Genomic DNA, 25060 nt, shown 5'->3' with positions numbered 1-25060 from the left:
CTCTGAAGACTCCTTTGCTAGTCTGTCCTCCTCTCCCTGACCTTCAAATAACAAAGAGCTTCCCAGTTCAGCTCTTAGACTTCTCACTTACATCCTACTCCCCAGTTAATTTCATCCAGTCCCACAGTTCTAATGCCATCCACGTATCAATAGCCCAAAATGTGCCTACTAGTGCTGACCTCACTCTCACCTTTAACATTTAACATATGAACGTGAACTCTTGGTGTCCTCCTCAATTATGTCCCTTCTAAAAGTCTTATCCATTTCCAATAATGGCACCTCCATTCTCCAGAAGTCACATGTCATCCTTGGCTCCTCTCAGTATCATACACCACTTATACATCAACAAATCTTGATGAGTCCAGATTCTAAGGTCTCACTACTTCCTCCACTCCCTTTTTGGTACAAGTTACCTCATCTCTCTCTTTTACTGTTATACACTGAAGCCAAGGTAATTTTCTTTTAAATAATTGATATGATGTCAATTCTGCTTAGAGCTCTTCAATGGCTTCCTGCCTTCCTTAAAGTAAAATCCAAAGGCTCTACATAATCTAGGCTCTGGCTACCTCTCTGGTTTCATCTACCTCTTGCTTTCTTCATTCCCATTATAACGGCCTCTTTGCTATTCCTGAAATATGACAATTAGGGTCCTACCTCAGGTTTTGTTATTCCCTCAACTAAAACATTCTTCCCCAAAACATCCTCTCCCTACTAGAAAATAAGCTGCACGTGGGTAGGGAGTTTCGTCTGGTGTCCCCCCCCCCCCCACACACCACCAAAATTATACCCTTAACTCCCAGAACAGTGTCTTTCATCATATTCAATAAATTGGCACTAAATTAATGTTTGCTGAATAAATGAATTGTCATCCAGGTAGCTCACTTCCCTATTTCTTAAGGGATCTATTTCAATGTTATCTTCTCAAAGGGCCTCCTCTGTTTATCTAAATAAAATCACATGATTTTTCTCCTCTTTCTACCCTTTCCTAGTTCTTCGTAACTCTCAACACAATCTGACATTAAATGAATAAGAATATTCATCTATTCTTATTTGCCTCCTTCACTAGAGGGGACCATCAGTCTTCCACAAAGTACCTAGGAAATCAATATGAACAACAAATGAACAAACAAACTCACAGACACCAGTATGGTGGTTACCAGAGGCAAAAGGTGGTAGAGGGGTAGAAAAGGGTACAGGGGGTCAAATATATGGTATTGGAAGGGGATTTTACTTTGGGTGAAGACACAATGCAATATACAGATGATATATCATGAAATTGTCCAAAAAATAAAGAATAAAATGTGAAAGAAAAACAATAAATATAGCTATCCAACTATTGTGCATCCCCTGAGTCTTGCCCACTCATCAAAGAGCTCTTTGCATTCTATTTCCAACACCTCCTAGAGCACTCTATTTTTTCTTAGTTCAGAGTTGTGAACATTCACCTCAGAGCAAGCCAAAGAATGATAAGGAGACCTAAAACTTTGAAACAAGAAAAACTAATAAAGGAATTGGGGGAAGAGAAAATTCACCTGGACCATATGACTAGACTAGTCAAAGTGGCCCCAATGGGGTAAAAATAGTAATAACAGAAGATAACCCCAGCAAGATAGGTTTGGCTGCATCATACCAAACTACATGGTGTCAAGCAGAAGTGTAAGGCAGGAGGGGCTGCTGGGGGTTGTTATGAGTTCCCAATGAAGGACAAATTCAGTCAGAAGCTGACAGCTACTCTGTATGTATGCATATTCTATAAGTTAAATGAGCACAGATAAGCTTTCTTTTGTGATTGTATGAGCAGAAATCTGGAGTATTATGCTCTACAAGTACAACAAAGTCTCCTTCTAAGCATCGAACGTACATTCTTTTAAATTATTTTGTAATTAAATTAACAAAAACTGATGTGAACTTTCTGCCAATATGCACCAGTTCAAACTCAAAATAGCTCCAAGGTAACCGTGAATACCACACATTTATAACAGCAGAGTAACCTCTGAATTTCATTCTTTCAGGATCAGATATCGCCATCTATACAACATATTTATGAAGTTAAAAGGTCCTTTGAGTTTAGATACTACCTGGTTAACCTAGGATATAGAAGAGGGAGATGGAACTAGAAGGTGATGGAAGGCAAAGAAAGGATATAATCTGAAGCCTGAGGGAAATGAAATTTGTATTTGGGTGCCACAGAAGAGGTCAAAAGCACTTACCAAACTACCTCCTGACCTCCCTCCAATTCTAATGTGTTGACTTCTCCCTTTATTCACACAGCTCTTTCACATAAAACATTCTTATAGAGATAATTGGAATTGTTCCCTCCAGTTCAAAAGGTTTCCATTAGGATGCCTTCCATTGCTCCCAGTTAACACTGGTATTTTAGGCATAAAAATGACGGTAATTATCTGCTTAAAGGCTAAAGTTCTATGTTTACACTCAGGGAAATAGTGCTTGAAGAGAGCAGAGAATCACAAAAATGTCAAGCTGACATAAATAATGGTATAGTAAATGGATCAGTGTTTCAGTTATACCAGTAAAATAAGGAAAGGATATAAAACCTATTGAAGACACTGAGAAATAAAACCTTAATCAATCTTTATTCTCACAGTGAAAGTCATATTTTTTTAGCCTTTCCTGCCACCAATTATCACTACTAAGACAATTCATATTTATGAACTTTTCTGGATGAATTTAAAATACATTTTTACTATCAAAGACTTAAAAGTTAGCCAAAGGTCTTGAGCAAACAATTTAGCATCACTAAGTGGACAAGGGGAAATTCACATTTCTGGTGCCATTTTCACTTATACCAGCTCCCTTTCCTACTCTTCCCTTATCAGACCCATTTTCTTAGACTTTTACTTCATGTGTCAAGCAAATTTTCTTAGCTTACAATGAATTTATATGATAAATGATTTCAGGTGGCATCTTTAAGACCATAAGGGTTCCACTTGCTTTTTACAGCTAAGGAAAACTTAAAGATAAATATGGAGAAAATAAAATTACTAAAAAAGTGCTTATTAAAATTTTGACTAACAGAGAAATATAAGGAAAAATACTACTTCAATCTAGTGGTTCCAGATTGACTAGGCTATATTTTAATAACAAACCAATATAGTGACTAACAAGAAATCAATTAATGTTCTCTGAGAATCTAGATGCAACTTAATGAAGAAAAATAATACACCAGCTTGTGAAAACCTGAGTTCAAGGTCTAGTAAATGACAGATATATTTTCTAAAATAATAAACCAACGCTTATCAGTATGAGAAATAATTTAACATGTAAAACACTAGAAACTAATAGAATATTTAAGAAAAGTGTCTAATATATTGCTGAAGAGCAACAATTTTCAATCAGTGTGCCACAAGAATTTTTAAGACACACAATACCTGGCTATTTAGTCAGGAGCACTGATCTCCTTTCCCTTAAAATGTCAAATAAATAGAAGACAACAGCCAACACAATAGCCGTCCAATGTGAATGAATCAAAACTATTCCTAAATTTTTGTCAGATGCCAGAAATATGGGGGTTTTTTTGGTGTGCCGCAGAATTTTAGTAACGATTTTATGTGTGCCATGAGATGGAAAAGGTTGCAATTGCTGTTGTATAGGCTTATCCTCCAAAGGAGTAAGGACCAGGGAGAGGCCCGGTCAGAGAGCAGCTCGCCTTACAAACTGGAATCACTGTACAGTCTTGTTTCAGGTGCTGTCTTTAAGAGATGGGAAGAATAAGGACGAGAAGAAAAGGTATCTTTAAGAGACAAGATGCCAAAGGGAAAAACAGGCATATTTATTTATTGGGAAGAGAGGTGTAGTTGGTTTTTAAAAACACATTTCTAAATCTGACTACCAGTTCAGGAGAAAATTTATCCTATGAACATAGACAGACTCTACAGATACACTGTTATCAGCAGATGGGTGGCAGCTGGTCTCAAAGAAACCCTAATGTGGTCCCATTGTTTACATGGCCATGCTATTTCGTTATACACTGGATGGTGAAATTGGAAGCATTAAATCCATGTCTTAAGGTTCAAAGATGGAACTGTGCTTTGACCATCAGAAGTTAGTCACTAGTGGAGACGACAGGAAGACATCAGAGTGAATGACTCTAATGGTAAATTACAGCCCATCAATCTTGAGGCACTTAGGAAGAAACAAGAAAAAGTTCAGCAACAGACTAAGATCCAATGGTAAAGGTTATACTAAGTATCAAACAAGGAGAAGCAAAATCAAAACATAGATAAAGGCTAATGGGGTTGAAATCCAATGGACAGAGAGAGAGAGAGAGAGAGAGAGAGGGAGAGAGAGAGAGAGGAAATATGGCTGGGGTGCTTTGACTCTGAAAATGAAGTTCAGGATTAAATGGATATGGCCAAGAAAACAAGCCAGGAGACACGAAACTCACAAATTTGGAGTTTATTCATTTACTTTACAAACATTTACTGAAGAAATGCTATGTGCCAACGTGCTATGAAAAATATACATATATTTTTCCATATGTACATATTTACAAATATGTGCAAGGCAAAAAGATATCCAAATGGTAAGGAAGATGGTGAAACGGATACAGGTTATTTCCTGCGCTCACCTGAGATAATGGTACATGCCTCTCGCTTTACTCATCTCTCTGCTCAAAGATCACCACCCTGTCACCCTGCTTCATTTTCTTCTTAGCACTTAAAAGTATCTGACACTATATTATGTATTTGTTTATCTGTCTCTCTGCCCCAATAAAATATAAGTTCCAAGAAGACAGGAATTACCTCTTTTGCACAAACTGATGAATTCCCAGCACTACAAAAATGCCTGGCATATAATAATTATTTCAATAAGTATTCCTTAAAAGACCGAATGATTACATTGTTTTATAAAAACATCATAACAGAAGTATGCACATAACACAGAGCATATAAGAAAAGTGGGAAATGGTTGCTTGTTTAGGTTGATGAAGGAACAAAGTAAAAGTCAGGCAACCCTGGGGTTAATGTAAGTGCAGAGAAACAAAGTGAACAGCAAAAATCTCTGGCTATAGTAACCAACCATAAGCAAAAGATGTTCTTCTTTTAGATGCTTATGCTAGCTTGAACACTACAGAGCATCAGCCCTGTGTGGTGATCTAACCTATCTTCTTAAAACATGCACTTCATTGTGTGACATAGTCAAGAACCCAGCCTTCCCACTGCCAGCCAATTAACGCACACTTGAATCCCAAGGCCATTTAGAAAGCGGTCCTGAACACTGCAACACCACCCTCGGCAGATACCAGTGCCCATCACAAAGACCTGCCAAACTCTGGGCTTGCTCCCACCTCAAAGCCCTTGCTCAGACTCCGAACCTTACTCTGAATGCCCTTCTTCTTTTTCCCACGCAGCCCATGCCTGTTCATCAAAGCCTAGCACAGGTCCCACTTCCTCCTTCAGTCATCCTGACATGACATATGCACATACACCTTTCCTCTCTTTGAACTTGTAGTGGAAGTATAGCCAATGTCATTTTCGTCTATGTATACAAGTTTTCACTCTCCAATCAGATGATAGGAACTCTTCACTTGACTTCCTCTGAGTAATCAATATAAGTCTTGGGCACTCATTATACACATAGACATACATTTATATGCAGTGGATTAGACAGCTAATTTCTATTTTCTATAATCCCAAAGAATTGATTCCAAATGATCACTTACCATATCAATGAGGCTCTCTTGTATTCTGTTTAAAGTTGTTCTTAGTCTACTACTACTAAGGCCCAGTCCTGTTGATTCCAACTGGAAAAGAAGAGGAGAGGTATGTTAAATAGGTGTGGAGATAATCTCGCAAATGTCATAACTTCAAATTAACCAAAGTGAAGCATCTGATGAGTTTTCACTAAGATACTCAGCCTTTACCAGCGGTTCTCAACCTGTGGGTCACGACCCCTTTGGCGGTCAAAGGACCCTTTCACAGGGGTCGCCTAAGACCATCCTGCATATAAGATACTTACATTACGATTCATAACAGTAGCAACATTACAGTTATGAAGTAGCAATGAAAATAATTTTATGGTTGGGTCACAACATGAGGGACTGTATTTAAAGGGCCAGATGGTTGAGAACCACTGCTTTAGAGGGTTTCCAAACTCCATTTAAAAATTCCAAAACATCAAGCAAAGAACTCAGACCTTAGCCCTGACGAATAAGAAACTGTTTATACATGTGTATTTTTTTACAGGTCACAATAGCATCTATCAATCTAATGAATTTATCAGGATAGAGTTACTGGAATTTATTTCCAAAAAGTTACTATTTTTAGTTAAAAATCTTTATATTTTAAACACTTAAAGACAGTACACTGTGCTGTATTTCTGAAGAAGCATACTAGTGTAGTGTTGCTAATTTATTTTTAACACAAATTAGAAACAGCCTAAATCTTCATTCAAACATTAATGAAATTTTCATTATGCTCAGTAAACATTTCACAGTATAGAATTCTCTTCACTACAACAAAGCCAAAGCATTTATAAAAATCTTCACACAAGAACATACATGAGAAGTGAGACTTGACTGTTAAGAAGTGAAAAGTTGGCTCCTTGAGTGTTGATTTGGTTGAATATAAATTTAAAGGTGATCATAGATACATATAGATACATGGAAAAATGTTAAAATATTCTATATGAGACAATAAACTTAAAATGTTATTAATAGTAATCTATAAAATACATTGTCTCAGTAATTGATTCATAAAAATTATATGTGTGTCTGTGTGTGTTGCCCTAGCGGGTTTGGCTCAGTGGATAGAGCATTGACCTGTGCACCACAGGGTCCTAGGTTCGATTATGGTCAAGGGCACGTTTGGTTGCAGGCTTCTCCCTGGCCTGGGCCCTGTCAGGGCTCATATAGGAGGCAACCAATAGATGTGTTTCTCTCACATTGATGTTTCTGTCTGTCTTTCCCTCTCTCTTCCACTCTTCCTAAAATCAATGGAAAAGTATCCTCAAGTGAGGATTAACCAAAAAACAATTAAAAATATATATATATATGTGCGTGTGTGTGTGTGTGTGTGTGTGTGTAAGTACACAAGCATACACACACATTATTGTTCCTCACATCTTCCTGAGATTCAAGAATGAGAAATTACTTACACAAGATATGTTAGAAAGCTTCTAGCCAAAATAGCTGTGTAATGGCATGGTGTAGTAAAACATGAACTAATTTTATATGGTAACTTTGCAATACTTTATTTTTGCTAGGTATAACTTTAATTCATTTTCTTCTTTTTTCATTAGGTATTATATATAGTTAAATTCATCCATTTTTAGTAAAATTTGGTAATTGTATACAGCTTTGTAACCAGCACAATCAAGATATAGAAGAGTTCCCTCACCTTTAAAAATGTCCTCAAACCTTTTGCACTTCATCACCTCCCTTATCCTCTTACCCTTACTTAACCCCTGATCTGCTTTCTGTCTTTGTAGTTTTGCCTTTTCTGAAATTCCATATAAATGGAATCATACAGCATGTAGTCTTATGTTTAGCATGCTTTTGAGATTCATCCATGTTGCAAGACTATTAGTATTTATTGCTCTTTTACTGATTAATAGTATTCTATAATATGGACACAGCACAATCTGTTTACTTATTCACCAGTCAATGAATATTTGGGTGCCAGTTTGGAATTCTTGAATAATACCACTATGAATATTCATGTCTTGCCTTTGTTTAGACATACACTTTCAGTTCCTTTCATTTCTGGTTAATATGATATATTTTTAACTATACAAGGTACTGCCATACTGTTTTCCAAAGTGGCTATACCATTTTGTATTTTCACAAGCAATTATTACAAATTCCAGATGCTCTATGTGATGGACAGAATGTTTGTTGTTCCCTTCCACTCCCAATACAAATATTCAAGCTCTAACCCCCAATGCAATGCTACTTGGAGATGGGGCCTTTGGGAGATAATTAGGTTCAGGTGAGGTGATGAGAGTGGGGCTCCCATGCTGGGATTAGTACCATCATGAGAAGAGACACCTAAGAGCTTGGTCTCTTTCCACAGGAACACAGAGAAAAGGCCATATGAGGATACAGCTAGGGGGCTGCTGACTTTTTGTCTACCTATTTGATTAAGTACTGTGTGGTGTGAAAATCATCAGCTATCATTAAGTTTTTTTATTTTCTCTTTGAAATTTTTTTATTAATTGATTTGAGAGAGAGAGAGAGAGAGAGAAATTTTTGTGGTTCCACTTATTTATTCATTCATTGGTTGATTCTTGTATGTGCCCTGACCCTCCAACAGATGACTGAGCTACCCAGACTGGGCCTTTCATTTTCTCTCGAATTCTGTCAATTATTGCTTCATCTATTTGAACCTCTGTTCTTAGGTACATTTATTATACACCCTTATTATCATTATATCTTCCAGTTGAATAGTTGAATTGACCCTTAGATCATTATGAGTCCCTCTATCTGTGGTAATAAATTTTATTTTCAAATTTATTTTATCTAATCATTACTGTTTACATGGCATATCCTTACAAGTCACATGCTTTCAACCTAGGTGTGTTTTTTGTTAGAAAGTATGGGCTTTGTTTTTAATCCATTCTGACCATCTCTGCCTTTTGAGTGTTTAGTCCATTAACACTTAATGTGAATATTGGTTGTAGATACTATTATATGTAGATGTAAACACATACACCACACACCTCTTTTTAGTTTTTGGATTCCTCCTTTCCTGCCTTTTCTGATTATATAATTTTTTAAGTTATACTTTAATTTTCCTGTTGGCAAAACAGTTAAAGTTCTTTGTATTATTTTTCATTGTTGTCCTATGGATTATAATATACATTCTTAACATTTCACAGACCATTTACTATTTACAATGCACTGCTTTACATAATATATGTAAACCTTGCCTTCTTATAAGTCAATATCCCTTAACACTCTATTATAGTTGTTATATGTAATACATTTATTATGAACTCCAGACAACAATGTTAGAATTTCAGTTTAAACAACTATATGGTTTATAAAGAAGTTAAATGGAAAAATAAAAAATATTTTTTAAAATTATATTTTATTGACTTTACAGAGAGGAAGGGAAAGGGATAGAAACATCAATGAGAGAGAAACATCGATCAGCTGCCTCCTGCACAACCCCTACTGAGGATGTGCCGGCAACCAAGGTACATGCCCTTGACTGGAATCGAACCCAGGACCCTTCAGTCCGCAGGTTGACGCTCTATCCACTGAGCCAAACTGGTTAGGCCTAAAAAATATTTTTTTTATATTTCCCCAAGTAGTTTCCATTACCAATGCTCTTCATTCTTTTCTGAGGACCCATGTTTTCATATTGTATCATTTTCCTTCGACCTGAAAAACTTCCTTCATCATTTCTAGTATTACATGTCTAGAAAGCCACATCTAAAAGCATTTCATTCCCCAACGTTTCCAAAGGACCCCATTTTAATGCATCTGATAAAAGATCTAGAACTTTTCTATCTGATATGACAGTCACTAGCCACATGTGGCTATCTATAATAATAAAAGTGTAATATGCTAATGAGACCTGACGACCTTCCAGACAAAGTCGCGGCTGCGAGGGCTGAGCCCCTTGCATGAATTTTGTGCATTGGGCCTCTAGTTTACATATAAAGATAAAGTAGGGGAAATTAAAAACAACTTAAATTTCAGCTCCTCAGTCACACTAATCACATTTCAGGTACTCAATAGCCACATGTGGTTAGTGGCTACCTTATTAGGCAGTGCAAATACAGAACATTCCATTAGGGCAACATTTCTCTCGAACAGCACTACTCTAGAGGCACAGCCCAGGTGACAGAGGGAGGCTCAACAAAAAGACAGAATGATTCTGACAATTAGCTAAAATTCTAGAATATCTTTTTTTCTTTAATATTTATATACTGAGTTTCCAAAATCACAGTGAGGAAATAGTACATATTTAATAGTAACATAAATTCTTCATCAACACTTTGTCTCTGATTATATTAGAATTCCTTCTAAGGAACATTTTGGAGAATTAAGATCACAGGAAATTCAGATGCCATATTAAAAGATTATATCATTTATATATTTATAATCACAGCAAAGATATGAACATTTATATGATGAATGTAGTTATCCATTAAAATTCACATTTTAAAAAGGTACAAAATAAAGTCTATTTAAAAATATCATGACATGTTTATAGAACCAAACAGTATGCTTTTGCACAGAAAACTACCAAACATCTAGGTGAACCACATAATAATTCCCAAATATCAGGTCGATTACCTGCCAAATACTGTGTTGTTCTCCATAGGAGTAGAAAAAGACAAACTCAATAAGAGCTTTGAAAACACAAAATGGAGGAGCAGAAACATTAGTTCTGTGGCAGGCAGATGGTTTAGTTCAAAAATTTTCAATTATTTTAATAAATATTTTCCATTATCTTCTGAATGTAGTAGTGCCTACTAAGGCTGTTAGCCAATATTTAAAACATCTCATTTACTATGTGGTAATTATGCACTGGGCCAGATCTGAACCAGGCAACCTGCACATTTTTCATTGCCAAAATACGACGAGGTTAGAAACAGATGCTGTATTTTTTCTGCCAAAAATCTGAATAACATACAATATGTTTATCATATCAAAGCTTAAAATTAACATATAAATAAGGCAATTAGGCAGGCAGAAAGCTGATATCAATAATTTTGTTGGGTTTTTGATGAATAATTTTTCAAAATAATGCTATTTGTGTATTTTATACAGAGGGCATGAACTGAACTTTACATTTGAAAAATAAATAGATATGTAAAACAATCAGACTTTCCCCTCAAAGGTTGACTTACTGAATCATTCCGACCAAAGAAGGTATATACTGCATATAAGTAATAATCAAATAGCTGAGACATGAAATGGATGACATCAAAGGCAATTGGCTTGAGAATGTTCATCATCTGCATATATTTACCTGAAAAGAAAAAGTAGATCAAAATTAAAATTGGTTATTTGTAATTATAAAGTGACAATAAAATTATTTACTAAAATATTTTTTAAAATAAAGTATTATATTCCACAGTAGCCACATTTCAATTATTCAACAGTCATTTGTGGCTATTGGCTACTATATTGGGCAGCAAGATACAAAACTGTCATATCATCTTGGAAAGTGCTATTGGACAGCACTGATATAAATAATACCTACAAAGATGTTTTACATCATCATTTTTATGGTCTGTCAAATATTCATGGGAATCTTATACTGTTTACAAATAACACTGTGCAAACACACAACATAGTTCCTCATTTCTTAGAGATTCCACTTGAAATAATTGCTTCAAAAATGTTTACGTATAACAGAACAGAAGACAATGTATTTGAGAAAAAGTGGTGTTTTTTGTTTTTGTTTTTTTTAATAAGTGTATACACAACAGAAAAAGTAAAAAGGCAAGAAGGAATGGGGAACATGGAAGGCACTTCCCATTCCCCTAAACTGTAGGCCTGTGAAATCTTATGTCAAAGGCCAGGAACACTACATCACTTAAGAGCTGGGTACTCTCAAAATGCCAAGAACATATATTCCTCACTCCTTCCTTTGGGAAATGCCAGGATTCTATTCTCCTTCCTCTCAACATATGATACAGTTACAGCGGGGAAAAAAAAGTAAAAACCCAAATGTATGCATTTATAAACTTGTTAATGTATTTGAAGGGTGCATGGGAGAGGGGCTGAATCAATAAACAAATAATAACAAGTCCCTAACTGTTTCTTTTTTATGGAAAATAATAGGGAAAGCAGCATATCTATTAAGAATGTTCTTCTACAGAAGATGTTAAAACAGGCCATTTGCTTCCTTTCCAAATGAGTAAATAATTCAAGTGCTGGCTCCACTTTATGTCACTGCTGTAAATTTTAATTGGTACTATTGAAGATGCCATGACTCAAGAGAAAACACATTAATGGCAATAGAAAAGAATGACAAATTCACTCTAATAGAAATGTCTACTATCAAAACCATGTCTTTATTACCAAGAACTCAGTACATCTGTCTTAATTTACATGAGATGATAAATAGTCAGATGGTCAGAGAGAGAAACACACAGCACACACACATTGAAAAGTAAAAACCATTCAACTTAGATTTCATTCTTCCTCCTACTTGTAAGTCTTTTGTTTCAGAATCATCTTTGCAATTATGCCACAGACATTCTTTTATTAATCACAATTGAAAAATATTTGAAGTATATGCTCCTATGGATCACTACACAGATATTTCATTGACTACAATCAGGCAGTTTATTAAGCTGTAACTATTTACACATAAAATAATAAGACACTGTGAAGAAAAATAAAAGGAAAAGTGTTATATTACATGACTTTAACCTGTAAACGCAAAAGAGAGATGAATAGGTAGAATGCTCATATCTGGGTTGGGACATATCCAGAATACAAAGCTTCTTTCCATTCCTAATAATAAGATTAAGCATTGTTAACATAATTAATCTTAAGGAAGAATATAAAAATAATTATTAATAGGTAGAACATTTAAATGTGCATTCTGAAGGAAAGAAACTAGATGTTCCCCATTACTTTGAAAAAAACAAATTTAAACAACTATATTCATTCATTCATTCATTCAATTAATTCATATAATCAGCACTTTTGAAGGCTTACTATGTACTCTGGCCTTGTGTTAAGACCTAAGGAATTACAGAGTCCCTGCTCTCACACCTTAAATACATGGATGGCAGCCACCGATAAGCAGATGACCAGTGTATTAAAATGTATGAGAGTGAGGACTCTGTCTTTCCAGTTCAAGAGAGCAGAGTAGTGTTTGGAGGCCTGCGGAAGCTTATGTACCTCCTCACTACTGAATTTAAAGAGAACTTCACCATGAATTAAGCCTATGTCTATGATGAGATGAGAGTGAGGAGGTAAAGTTGGGTAGGTATGATTATCAGAAAATGAGAAATCTCAAAAAGTTTTTAGACCAGGGATTAGCAAACCTTTCCTTTAGAGACCACAGAGGAGAAAGGTTAGGCTCTGTGATAACTAATCTGCTCTGCTGCTCTCTTTTCAACTATCCCACTCTAATTTCCTGGCACAAAAGCAGATATAGGCAAAATGCAACAAGGGAGCAGGGTGCATTCCAATAAAACTGTATTTATAAAAATAGGCAGCTAGACGATTTGGCCTGTAGGTTCTAGTTTCCCAACTGCTACACTAGATGACAGATAGTAAGTGGGGGCAGATTGATGGAAAAAACGCAAAGACATTAGTAAAACATAAGAGGACCAAAAAGGGAGATATTAGCTAGGATGGTCACTGCTTGGAATCAGCAGGTACAGCGAGAGAACAGGAGAGAGAAATGGGGCTGAAAAATGATAGATTAACTAAAGGTCCACATATGGGACAAACTTACCTCTCATCCCCCTTTTCTGGACAATTACAATTAGAAGAAAGATAAACAGAAAGAGACCAAAAAAGTGCCTCCATTCTGGTGACAAGGAGTGGTGGGGTGGAGACTGCCACTTTTCATTACAAGCTCTTCTTTATTATTTAATGTGTTACTATGAGATGTACTGCCTTGATAAATATCTAAAAGCATGGCTCTGATGTTAGTCTTCCCAGTTAAAAAATGTGGTTCAAGTGGTTCAGATGCACGCTGCCCTCCCTTCCTTCCTTTCTAATGTCCCTTATGGGCCGCAGTGAGAGGGGTGGACACAGCAAGCTTTGGGAGCACTGCAGAAGGCTCTCTACTATATAGCCCAGATGACCAAGAAAGACATCTCTTTCCAAATCATCAGCTGCAAGAAGTTCCTATTCCTGCCTCCAACATTGTAATCTTTTTGAACTTTGTCTGGGATCAGAATTCATGCTCCTTTGCTCCCCCCGTGGCTGTGAAGCATGAAAGTTAAGAGCTTGCTGGCTCTAGGATCAGACGCCCTGGACTCTACCACTTACCAGCTGTGTGACCTAAGGGAAATTATTTATCTCTGGACCTCAATTGTTTGGTGCATATAAATGAGGACTGTGAAGAATTCATGAGGAAATGCATGTGAAATATTTACACAGCATATAATAAGGGAGCAAGAAATGTAGCTATTGCTATTATTTTAAAGTCCTATATAATAAAAGGCTAATATGCAAATCGACCAAACAGGGAACAACCGGTCGCTATGATGCGCACTGACCACCAGGGGGCAGACGCTCAACGCAGGAGCTGCCCCCTGGTGGTCAGTGCACTCCCACACGGGGAGCGCCGCTCAGCCAGAAGTCGGGCTCACAGCCGGCTGGCTGGCTGGCGAGCGCAGCGGCGGAGGCGGGAGCCTTTTCTACCTCTGTGGCAGTGCTAAGGACCTCTCGGAGGATGTCCGTCTGCTGGCTTAGGCCTGCTCCCCACTAAGCTGGCAGGCAGACATCCCCCAAGGGGTCCCAGATTGCAAAAGGGTGCAGGCCAGGCTGAGGGCCCCCCCCCACCCCCAGTGCACAAATGTCGTGCACCAGGCCTCTAGTTATAATTATAATGAACACAATAAGGCAGGGGTCCTCAAACTTTTTCAACAGGGGGCCAGTTCACTGTCCCTCAGACCGCTGGAGGGCCGGACTATAGTTTAAAAAAAAACTATGAACAAATGCCTATGCACACAGCGGCAGCAAAAACACCCGGCGGGCCGGATAAATGTTTTCAGCGGGCTGCCTGTGGACCGTGGGCTGTAGTTTGAGGACCCCTGCAATAAGGGATAAGTATATAGTGTTACTTGAAGGGAACCTAACCAAATCTGGGGAAGTGGAAAAACTTCCCAGGGAAGCACTGTTTAAACTCTCTCCTAAATCTAGACCGTGAGTCCTGCATATGCATGGGGAGAATACACACAAAGGAACTGGCAAAGAACCCAACCAGTAGCAGCACGAACAAGGACCACAACCGAGAGGAAGAATCGTGGGCCTGCCTTAACCAGTTCATCAGTTGGGGGGCACAGAGAGAGGAGTATGGTTACCACAAGAATGGTGATCTAGGGAAGTTCAGTGAGCCACAACTCCTATGCAGAGGAGGACATACAAAGATAAGGAGAAGGCAACGGAAGCATGTGCGTGTGTGTTGGGGGGCGGGGGATGATTTCTCCCATTCACAGTGGACTATGACAAGAGAGGAGGAAAAGGTGTTTCTCCAATGTTCAAGATTTTTAAAATTAAGGATGTTGCCGAAATCGGTTTGGCTCAGTGGATACAGCGTCGGCCTGAGGCCTGAAAGGTCCCAGGTTCGATTCCGGTGAAGGGCATGTGCCTGGGTTGCGGGCACATCCCCAGTGGGGGATGTGCAGGAGGCAGCTGATCGATGTCTCTCTCTCATCGATGTTTCTAACTTTCTATTTCTCTCCCTTCCTCTCTATAAAAAATCAATAAAATATATTAAAAATAAAATAAAATAAAATTAAGGCTTGTCACTCCAACATATATTGGGCACCATATATTTTCAAAAACGAAAAGCACTTGGCTGGGAGCTCTATACACTGCAAAGATACCCCAAACTCTCTTCATCTGTAAGAGCTGACAATCCGATGGGGCAAGAGCAAGAACAGACTCTGAGTTGGAAAGATGTTTGTCATTCTTACTGCAGTACACTAAATTGAAAGGTCAGCAATAGAGATAAATAGCACATAAAGGCCAACTTAAATGCTATAAATGAGGCACAAAGGAACGGAAGGAGAAGCTAGTGCAGCTCAAGCAATTTAGAAAAAGTGTATTGACCAATGAAGTGAAGATCAGAGTAAAAAATTAACAGGTCTGTTAGCTAAGTCCCTGGCTACCAGTTTTTATTCTGTTATTTGAATATTATATCTTAGCCTCCACTCCACCCCCCAAATTTCCAGTATCATTTTCTTATAACATGTACTGAGGGATGACACTTCTTGGATCATCCTTCAAAATACCATGTTGTATATAAAGCTATCAACACAGAAAGTGTTTTGAAACTGTTTAAAAATATGAATTCATATACATAATATAAGTATTTTTAGAGAAACAAATATTGGAATGTAGTCTAAATTAAACAATGAAAAATTTTCCTTAAACTTCACAGGTAAAAATATTAATTTTCTTGAAAAACAACTTTCAATTCAATCATAAAACAAGATTTTAAAGTTTTAAAACAAAAAATATATTGTGGTACTTCTACCCAAGATTGTACTTAGGATTTAATTGACCCTATAACTTGATCCCTAGTATTTGAAATAAGTATTTTGAAAACAATTGATACAATTACTTACATTCATAAAAAACCAAACTACCACTTAAAATGACTGTTACTAGTATATAATCAAAAACTTCCCTGTTATTTAAATACACACTGCTTACATTTCAAATGGGACAACACAGAAAGGAACCAATGGTTCTCAAAGTCTGGTCCTTATATCAGCAGCACTAACATCACCTAGAAACTTGTTAAAAATTCACATTCTCAGGTTACATCCAACACCTACTAGATTAGATATTCTAGAGTGAAGTCCAACAACCTGTGGTAACAAGCCTTCCAGGGGGATTTTGACTCTAAGATTTAAGAGTCACTGGCTTAGATCATCATTAAAAAAAAAAAAAGAAAGAAAGAAAAGAAAAGAAAGCACGGTCTTCTTGATAGGCTTTTATCTCTTGGTTTTCAAGATCTCCTCTTTACTTTGTAACTTGTCTCCTGCCTCTACCATGCACTCCCAACCTCCTTAATGGGCTTCTGCCCGATGAGTTTATCCCCTATCAAGATAAACTCATCTACTACCAGAGTTTAACTCAGTTTATACCAAACATGTATCCTGACCATGTTTATTCCCCTGATCTCCAAATCTATCCATACTGGTATGTCTATAGACTATTTCTATTTAAATGTCCCACAAGTATCTCCCGATGTCCAAAACCGAACATATCATTGGTCTCCCTCTCATCTTTCCTATTTTAGTTGTGATAGGATAACTGGCCACACAAATCTAAAATTTAAGAATGATCTCTCATCACAAATTCTCCAATCCTGTCCACTGTATTTCCAAAATCTCTCAAATCTGTCTCTACTGCTCCATTACAATGGCCATTGCTTTAAGCAGACTGAAGTCCTCACCATCTCTCGCCTGGGAGATTTCAACAGCTTCCCAACTAGCCTTTGACCTTCCCCAGGTTCTCCTTTATTTACACTGTGGCCAGAGTGATAAGGAAGAAGGAGGAAGAGGAAGGAGGAAGGAAGAAGGAAGAAGAAAGAAGAAATAATCTGCTTGTGTTTCACCCGTTTAAAACCCTTAATAAGTTCAGGTCCAGAGAACATTACATAAGCTTAATGGGACATTATAGAATGCAATCAGAAATCCAGTTCTTGTCTACCTTTCTTGCCACATCTCCCCTGCTTCTGTCCCCCACTTCCCATCATCTTCTCATATGCGGAAAGCTAACCTGTATTATGTGACTACACCATGTGCTGCACATGTTATTCTTTTCACTCTGTCTAGAATGCCTTTAACAGGCAATAGAATCTATTCATCTTTCAAAGCCAGGCAGTGTGTGAGCTGTCCAGTGAGTCGGCCCTTTTATTTTGTATGTTATTTCCCATGTAGGGCTTTTTAACTACACAGAATATGTCCTGTGCATGACTATATTCCCAACAGCCAGCAGAGTGCCTGAAACAAAATAGTAGCTCAAAAGAAAATCTACTGGATTGAAAATGAGTGAATCAATACACATGGCAGAAAAAGACTAATTTCCTTAATATAGACATTAAACCATAAAAATATCCTTATTTAAAAACGGGCAATTAATATGAATAAGTAGTTCACAAAGAGAAATACCTTTTTAAGCATATTAAAAGATGATTAAACTCACTCAAATTAAATACATTTCGAATGAGATGTCATTTTTCCCATCAGACTGGCGAGCACCTGAAGTTGGATGACACACAGTACTGCTGAGAGACTGAGAGAAGATACTCTCCTATACTGTTGGATAAACTAACAGAACCTCTGCAGTAAGTTCTTTAGTAACTTCTTTGGTAAATTGAAAATGTGCATCAAAACTGAAAATGTATAAACTCTATGATCATGTGGAAGAGGAGTGAGTAAAGTATGTCCTCGGGTTATGTGGGAATTCTGTTCTTATGGTGCGACGTAAGGCGATTTTCACCGTAAGTTGGAACCCACCTACATAAGAACCTATGTCACTCCCATGGAGCACATACACAACAGTAATGAAGTGAAACAGTAAAAATTTTAAAAGAAAGATAACAATTCCTGACCTTTACTTGTGGTAAATAAATAATAAAAAACAAAAAGCACATATGTACATACGTCAAAATGACGGAATTTTTTTTTTTATAAATAAATGGGAGATGGTGACGTAACCATGAAATGACATACGTCGAGTCTGACGTAACCCGAGGACTGTACAGTTACATCTTTGAGGAGCTTAGTTGTAAATGGCAGCAGAGATGAGGCAGTGGTTGGAGGAAATGTGGGTACGAGTGTGCTGTGTATGTTGACTTTTTGTTTGATTTAAAAATAAACTGTAGGCAATAAAAAAAAAAAACTCTATGATCTAGCATGAGGAAACATTTGTAGGAATTTGTCCTACAGCTGTATCTGAACAAAGATATTTCAAGGATATTTTCTGTGATGAGCATTGTTTGTAGCATCAAATGACTTGAAACAAATGTTAAAAAATAAAGGTCTTATCAATGGTACATCTATACAATAGGATCATAAAAAAGAATGGGCTCTATGCATACTATGACATGCAATATCTTAAGATATTTTAACTGTAACCTTAAAAGAGTTGAAGTTCAAAAAGCCAGATGAAGAACACTATATATAGTGTGATCCAATTTTTGAAACAACAACAAAAGGAAAGGTGACTCGCATATTAAATAGACTTGTAAATGCATATTAATATTCCCCAAGGAAAACGGGAGAACTGAGTAGTGTTCTCTGAGGAAGAAGACATGGGGGTCAGGGACTCTGTATCCTGAAGTATTTTCATTTTTAAATATTTTCATGCATTACCGTGAGAAAATAACTAAAACTAATGCCCCACCTAAAAGACTGTGCTAATGAAGGTGATGGATCTCCTCTTTCCGTGTCCTCTCCACCATACACACACACTTCGGCCACACTATGCCTCAAAATTCTGCAGATGTACACATTCTGGTTAAATCCTGGTGCGTGTGCTGGTGTGTATTTTTCCCAGCTGCTAAAGTAATAATTTTGTTGTAAGGTATGTAGTTTATACAAGCATGGATTTTGGCAACCTATCTCCTGCCACTCAGTCCTATTGTCCCTGGTCCGATGAGAGCTGCCTCCAGGACACAGACCTTGACTACCACGGCTATTTCAGAGATGCCAGATTCCCTAAAATTGCTCAGCTTCTGTCAGCAAGAAACTGTCAGGCTTTTGGAATTGTCCTCCGTACTTGGGAAACACTCCCTGAGCTTTTCTAACAGAATTAGGTACCACCTGGGGCTGGGAAGCCCCATTAACACTCTTTTGTTTAATCTCTCTTAATTATCTGCCAAATAAATACTCATTGAAAAGGACATTTTGAATATGCCTTTAATGTTCAAAATGTGTCTCCCAACTATAATTAGTTCTTTCATCTTCCCAGCACCAAAAATTAATCTATCTTATTTACACAACTGTACTTCTGACTCTGTAAAGAGATATTACCTTTGCCAGTTTATAATCTTTAAGCACCTTGTGCAATAACTACAGGGGGTAGAATAGTGCATTTATTAGTCAGAGACCCCTTAGTGAGTGGTTCCCTTAAAATTCTGTTTTATGAATATGTACAAGCTGAGATAAAGACATCCCAGGGACAGAGAAAACAGCAGACATAAAAATCTACTAGGGAAATAATGGCAGCACCTAGTGGCAGCCCTAATGGGAAGACATGAAAGTTAAATGACCATACAAGGCATTTTCTAATTGCAACTCCAGTAAAAGTTCTGGTGGTGGAGAAGGCTGGAATTGCAATGGTCAGATTCTCAGTTCACGAGTCAAGTTTTATTCAGGATTGCTCTGTTCTTCAGGGCTGACATACCAAAGGCCCATACCAATCACGATCCATACTGGTCGTGACTGCCTTCTAAATTTAATCCCCGCAGCACATTTCTATCATCACGTTATCCTTTTCTTAGATGACGAGAATAGCAGAATGTGCTCCTTCTTCATTTCCGTACACCTACCAAGAACTGAGGATTTGCGGTTGTTTGCATTTCACTAAATGAAACATGACTTTTCCCCTCCTCAATTTTGTTTTAGCCTTATATTTTATTTGACTCTACTGAATATGTCTTTTATAGTAAAAAACATGACGTCCCATAGTCATTTTGAACTAGGTAAGTTAAAAAAATATATATAAACAACCACTTAAATGTATTTGATTATATTATTTCCCCCATAAAATGGTTCAGCTCTTGCTCTTCTCTCCATTTCAGATTGGTGTTATTCTCTCAGCCCACATCTCAGAACGAAGACACACAAGGAGCAGAACTAAGATGTTTAGGAGCCACCTTAAACCTTTTGGTTGAAATCCACTGGTGTTAGGATGGTTAGTTACTTCAACATAACTAAGCAAAAGCTGCCTTCATTAAACTGCATCTCAAGCAGTGTGTTCACACACTGAAAACTAGTGAGTCCAGGAGGCTCAGGAGGATGACAAGAATTTTGGAATATCTGTATCAGCACAGACCATGTAAGGGAATTGAGCACATTGATCCTGAAGAATGGACTGGAGAGGAGGGCATAAAAAAAGGAAAGAACAGTATAACTACCACCACACATGTGAAAAGTGACCACATGGAAAAGTAGGAGAAAAAATATAGACTTACTCTTTTTGCTTTTAGAGACAGAACTAAGAAAACAAAATTACAAGAGAGATATTTTGGTTTTATCCTAAGGAAGAGATTTCGATGAATTAAACCAGTAGTAGAATGAGTAGTCTTGCAAAATGATAGGTTTCCAGTGACTGTGAGACATATAACCAAGGCTAGATGGCCACTACATATTAGAGGCATTATAGAAAGAAATCCTTATTTTATGGGAATTCATAATAGACAACCTCTCAGAACCCATCCAATTCTGATTCCATTTATCCTAGAGAGTAACTCATGACTCTATATTTGGTTAGCTCTCTTTGATAAAGAAGAAAAGCTAATTTCCCTGGCAATAATCATCCATAAAACAGCTTTTTAGAATCTGTCATTTTTCTTTGTCATGAAAATATATACCTTTTCTTTTCCTCTCAATTCATTATTACTTTTCAACTATTTTCCCTAAAGGAAGTGGGACTTCTAAAAACCATTCTGTCTACTTGATCCTACTCATTAATGAAATGTAGAAATTATCTTCAAGAATACAGACCATTTTAGCAGTGCTAAGTATAATCAAACTAGGCAATAGGAAGTTTTCAACTCCATAAAAAGAATACAATGAATTTTATAGAAAACCACTGAAATTCCTCACTAGTATAGATGACTTAATTTGAGAAGACATCTCTATAACTTATTTGTCAAATTGCAGACCAATTTGTGAAATCTGAAGGGTGAAATAGCATATAAAATGTTTAAATACTGACATTTAAAAAATTCACATCATCTTCAAAAACAAATATTTTAAATATAGCATTTCTTTATACACAATTATCAATAACGGTGTTATCTGTAATCAGGACTACACTTCCTATGGTGAGAATATTTAGCTTATAGAACACTGTGTCTGAAAATGCCAAAGAATCACATTTCACTCTGCCTATCTGACTGGAAGATGGTGAAGAACAATGGAACAATTAAGTAAAAAATATTGTATTAATGTAAAACTGAAACTATCATCCTCCTACATGTACCTCTACCTCACATAGAGAATTTTTCATTACATTTCAATTAATTGAGGTATTTTAGAAAATGTGGAGACACAAATACTAAGTAGCTAACTGAAACAAGAAAAACTAACAATAATATTAATTTATACTATTTGGAACAATTAAGAAAACATTGACATATGATCATCATAAATCCTTCACTGCAGTGGACACGAAAATATGCATAGCCCATGGACACAGACAGTGTGGTGAAGGCCTGGGGTGGGGCAGGGACTGGGTGGAGAGGAACAGAGGGTGAAAATGAGAGACATCTATAATACTGTCAACAATATAAAATAAATATGTAAACAATTCAAACGTTTAAAAAGGCAAGTAAAAATCATTTGGTAACAAAAGCAGGCTAATGTAACTGCTATAATAATTTTCTTTAAAAAGGTGTAGCTACTTACCAACAAGTCTTATTACATTTAGTGTTGTATTCGTTAAGATGGGTGCATTTACTTTATTTAGACTGTAATCTGATTTCTTCCTGCTCTTGAGGGTTTCTCGAGAAACACTTAATATAGAAAAACAAAAGAGTTGCAATTAGGGTTGTCAAGTGGTAAGTCAGTAAGTTATCCAGCTTAGGATCTGTCCTTTATTCACTAACTAGTTATTGAAAATCTTACCATGTATCAGGTGGGAATAAACTAGTAGAGATTATTAACTTCCTCCTTACAGAACTTAAAGTCCAGAGGGGAAAATAAATTAGCAAGCAAAATAATAAAGTACTATAATGTACTTCTTTGATTCTAAGACATCTTTAAAAAGCAGATGTTCTAGGGAAATTACACATCCAAATGTACCTAGCATCCTGACTTCAGACATGTAAATATGAAAAAAATACCCTCCTTACAATCTGAAGTAAGTATAAGATATGATGGTCGAGTCTGGGGTTGGGAGGTGGAGTCTAGATTTAAAGTAGAAGTGATATGGCAAGTACAAAAAAAAGGGGGATAACTTGTACTAAGGCAGTGATGGCGAACCTTTTGAGCTCGACATGTCAGCATTTTGAAAAACCCTAATTTAACGCTGGTGCCGTGTCACATATAGAAATTTTTTGATCTCTGCAACCATAGTAAAACAAATACTTATATTTCTGATATTTATTTTATATATTTAAATGCCATTTAACAAAGAAAAATCAACCAAAAAAATGAGTTCGCGTATCACCTGACACGCGTGTCATAGGTTCGCCATCATGTACTAAGGTCAAAGGTAAGAGAGAACAGAGCATGCTCAGAGAAGTACACAGAGTTCACAAGACTAGCATCCTATCTAACAAAGAGGGAATATGCTAATTGACCTTCACACCATCGCAAAGATGGCAGCACCCATAGCCAATAAGAAAATATGCTAATTGACTGCTCCACCCTCAAAAATGGCAGCACCCACAGCCACAAGATGGCTGGCAGCGGAGGGCAGTTATGGGCAATCAGGCCAGCAGGGGGACCAGGCCTGCAGGAGAGGGCAGTTTGGGGTGATTGGGCCAGCAGGGGAGGGCAGTTAGGGGCGACCAGGCTGGCAGGGGAGGGTAGCTAGGGGTGACTGGGCCGGCAGGGGAGGGTAGTTGAGGGGACCAGGCCTGCAGGGAGGGCAGTGGGGGGTGATCAGGCTGGCAGGCAGAAGCGGTTAGGGGCAATCAGGCAGCAGGCGAGTGGTTGGGAGCCAACAGTCCCGGATTGTGAGAGGGATGTCCTACTGCCGCTTTAGGCCTGATCCCACAGGGAGTCAGACATCCCCCAAGGGGTCCCAGATTAGAGAGGGTGCAGGCTGGGCTGAGGGACACCGCCCTCCTCCCAATGCACAAATTTTGTGCACCAGGCCTCTAGTAGAAAATAAGTGGGCAGACAAAGTGATAAGAAAGGAGTTACATAATGGCCAGATCACCAAAAGCAATAAAGCCTAATAAGTATGAACCTTATGTTGCATGCAGAGGGTGAGCCATTAAAATTTTAACCAGGAAAAGGACATGATCAAATTTGTATATAAGAAAAAAAATCTAAATTTGTATCCAAGAATGGATTAGAAGGGGGGCAAGATTGGAGACTGGGAGCCAAGATAAGGGGACTGCTTCAATAATCTGGCACAGAGGTGATTTCTGTATGAACCAGGAGGCACAGTGAAACACAACGAATTCTGATAAATTTAAGAGACACTTAGTAGTTGGAATTGATAGTAACTGTTAACTGACTGACTGCAGTTAGTAGTTCACATTATTTATACTTCTCAGGCATAAGTTAGGATAGTGTAGGAGGCTGCATAACCCTACCAAAAATGCAAGTATATACACATATACTGGCAGACACTATCTATCTTACTTGTTCATTTCAATTTAATTAGAGCTTTCCTTCTGGATACAATATACCCCAAACATGCAACAGAATAGTTCATATGCAACATGCATCCAGTTCATAATAGATCATAAATGTAGATTATTTAAATATTACCCATATGTGAAAACCAATGGAAACAAATTTTCCCAATTAAAACATCCACAACTACATGACTTGCTCACTTCTGAGGAGAGATATTTCAAATCAACTAAATATAACTAGGTACTCTGGGGGTAAAATGTAGAGAAGGGTATACTTAAACCTGTCATTAAAAATAAAGTATATCTGTGGTTATTAAATGCTTGATGGTCATGAAATTAATTCACTTACGTATCAGAATTAGGCCCACTTAACTGGGAGAAAGTGACAAAAAATATTATTTAATTCTTCAAGTTTTTAAAGAGGACAATTTATCATACAGCAAAATTTAAGTACAAAAAGGGAGCCTAACAGAAGACTCAAATATTGAACATAAATGACATGGAAAGATAGATGGAGACTTTTTATATTTACTAGATTGAGGCAGAAACTCCACAGACCAAAACAAGAAAAAGTCTACTTTTCTCCCGGAGGTTTTCTGATTTGTGTGAAGCATAAATTGCCTCCAAAGGCAGCATTGATCGTATAAATCGAAGGTTTGTTTTTTTTCTGCAAATACCATTGATCTCTAAATTAAGACCTTGTTGATTATGTCCAATATTAAAGAAAAAAACTACATTTTTAGCCTTTTGAAAATCATTTTAAAAACATATTAACTTCTGTGACATATTATAATCAACATAAATTTTCAATTTTTGTTTTTTCTTACTCTTTAAAGGAAATCTTATGTGTTGAATGTGCAACATAAAATGCAAAATACCATTCAACC

General features: G+C 37.1%; 1 protein-coding gene across 1 annotated transcript in view; it reads right to left on the bottom strand.

Annotated features, from left to right (window-relative positions):
* The window catches only part of VPS50 (VPS50 EARP/GARPII complex subunit), a 117107-nt gene that overhangs the window by 16066 nt on the left and 75981 nt on the right, over nt 1–25060 (bottom strand). Inside the window, exons 19-21 of the mRNA XM_015558258.1 lie at nt 22267–22404; nt 10825–10946; nt 5684–5764 (exon numbers count right to left, since the gene is read on the bottom strand). Of these exons, the coding sequence (XP_015413744.1) occupies nt 5684–5764; nt 10825–10946; nt 22267–22404 (341 nt within the window). The remainder of the gene's footprint in view (nt 1–5683; nt 5765–10824; nt 10947–22266; nt 22405–25060) is intronic.

This window comes from Myotis davidii, unplaced genomic scaffold, assembly GCF_000327345.1.
Source record: "Myotis davidii unplaced genomic scaffold, ASM32734v1 scaffold187, whole genome shotgun sequence".
NCBI classification, from domain to species: Eukaryota; Metazoa; Chordata; class Mammalia; order Chiroptera; family Vespertilionidae; genus Myotis; species Myotis davidii.
This window is presented reverse-complemented; position numbering and strand designations above follow the sequence as displayed.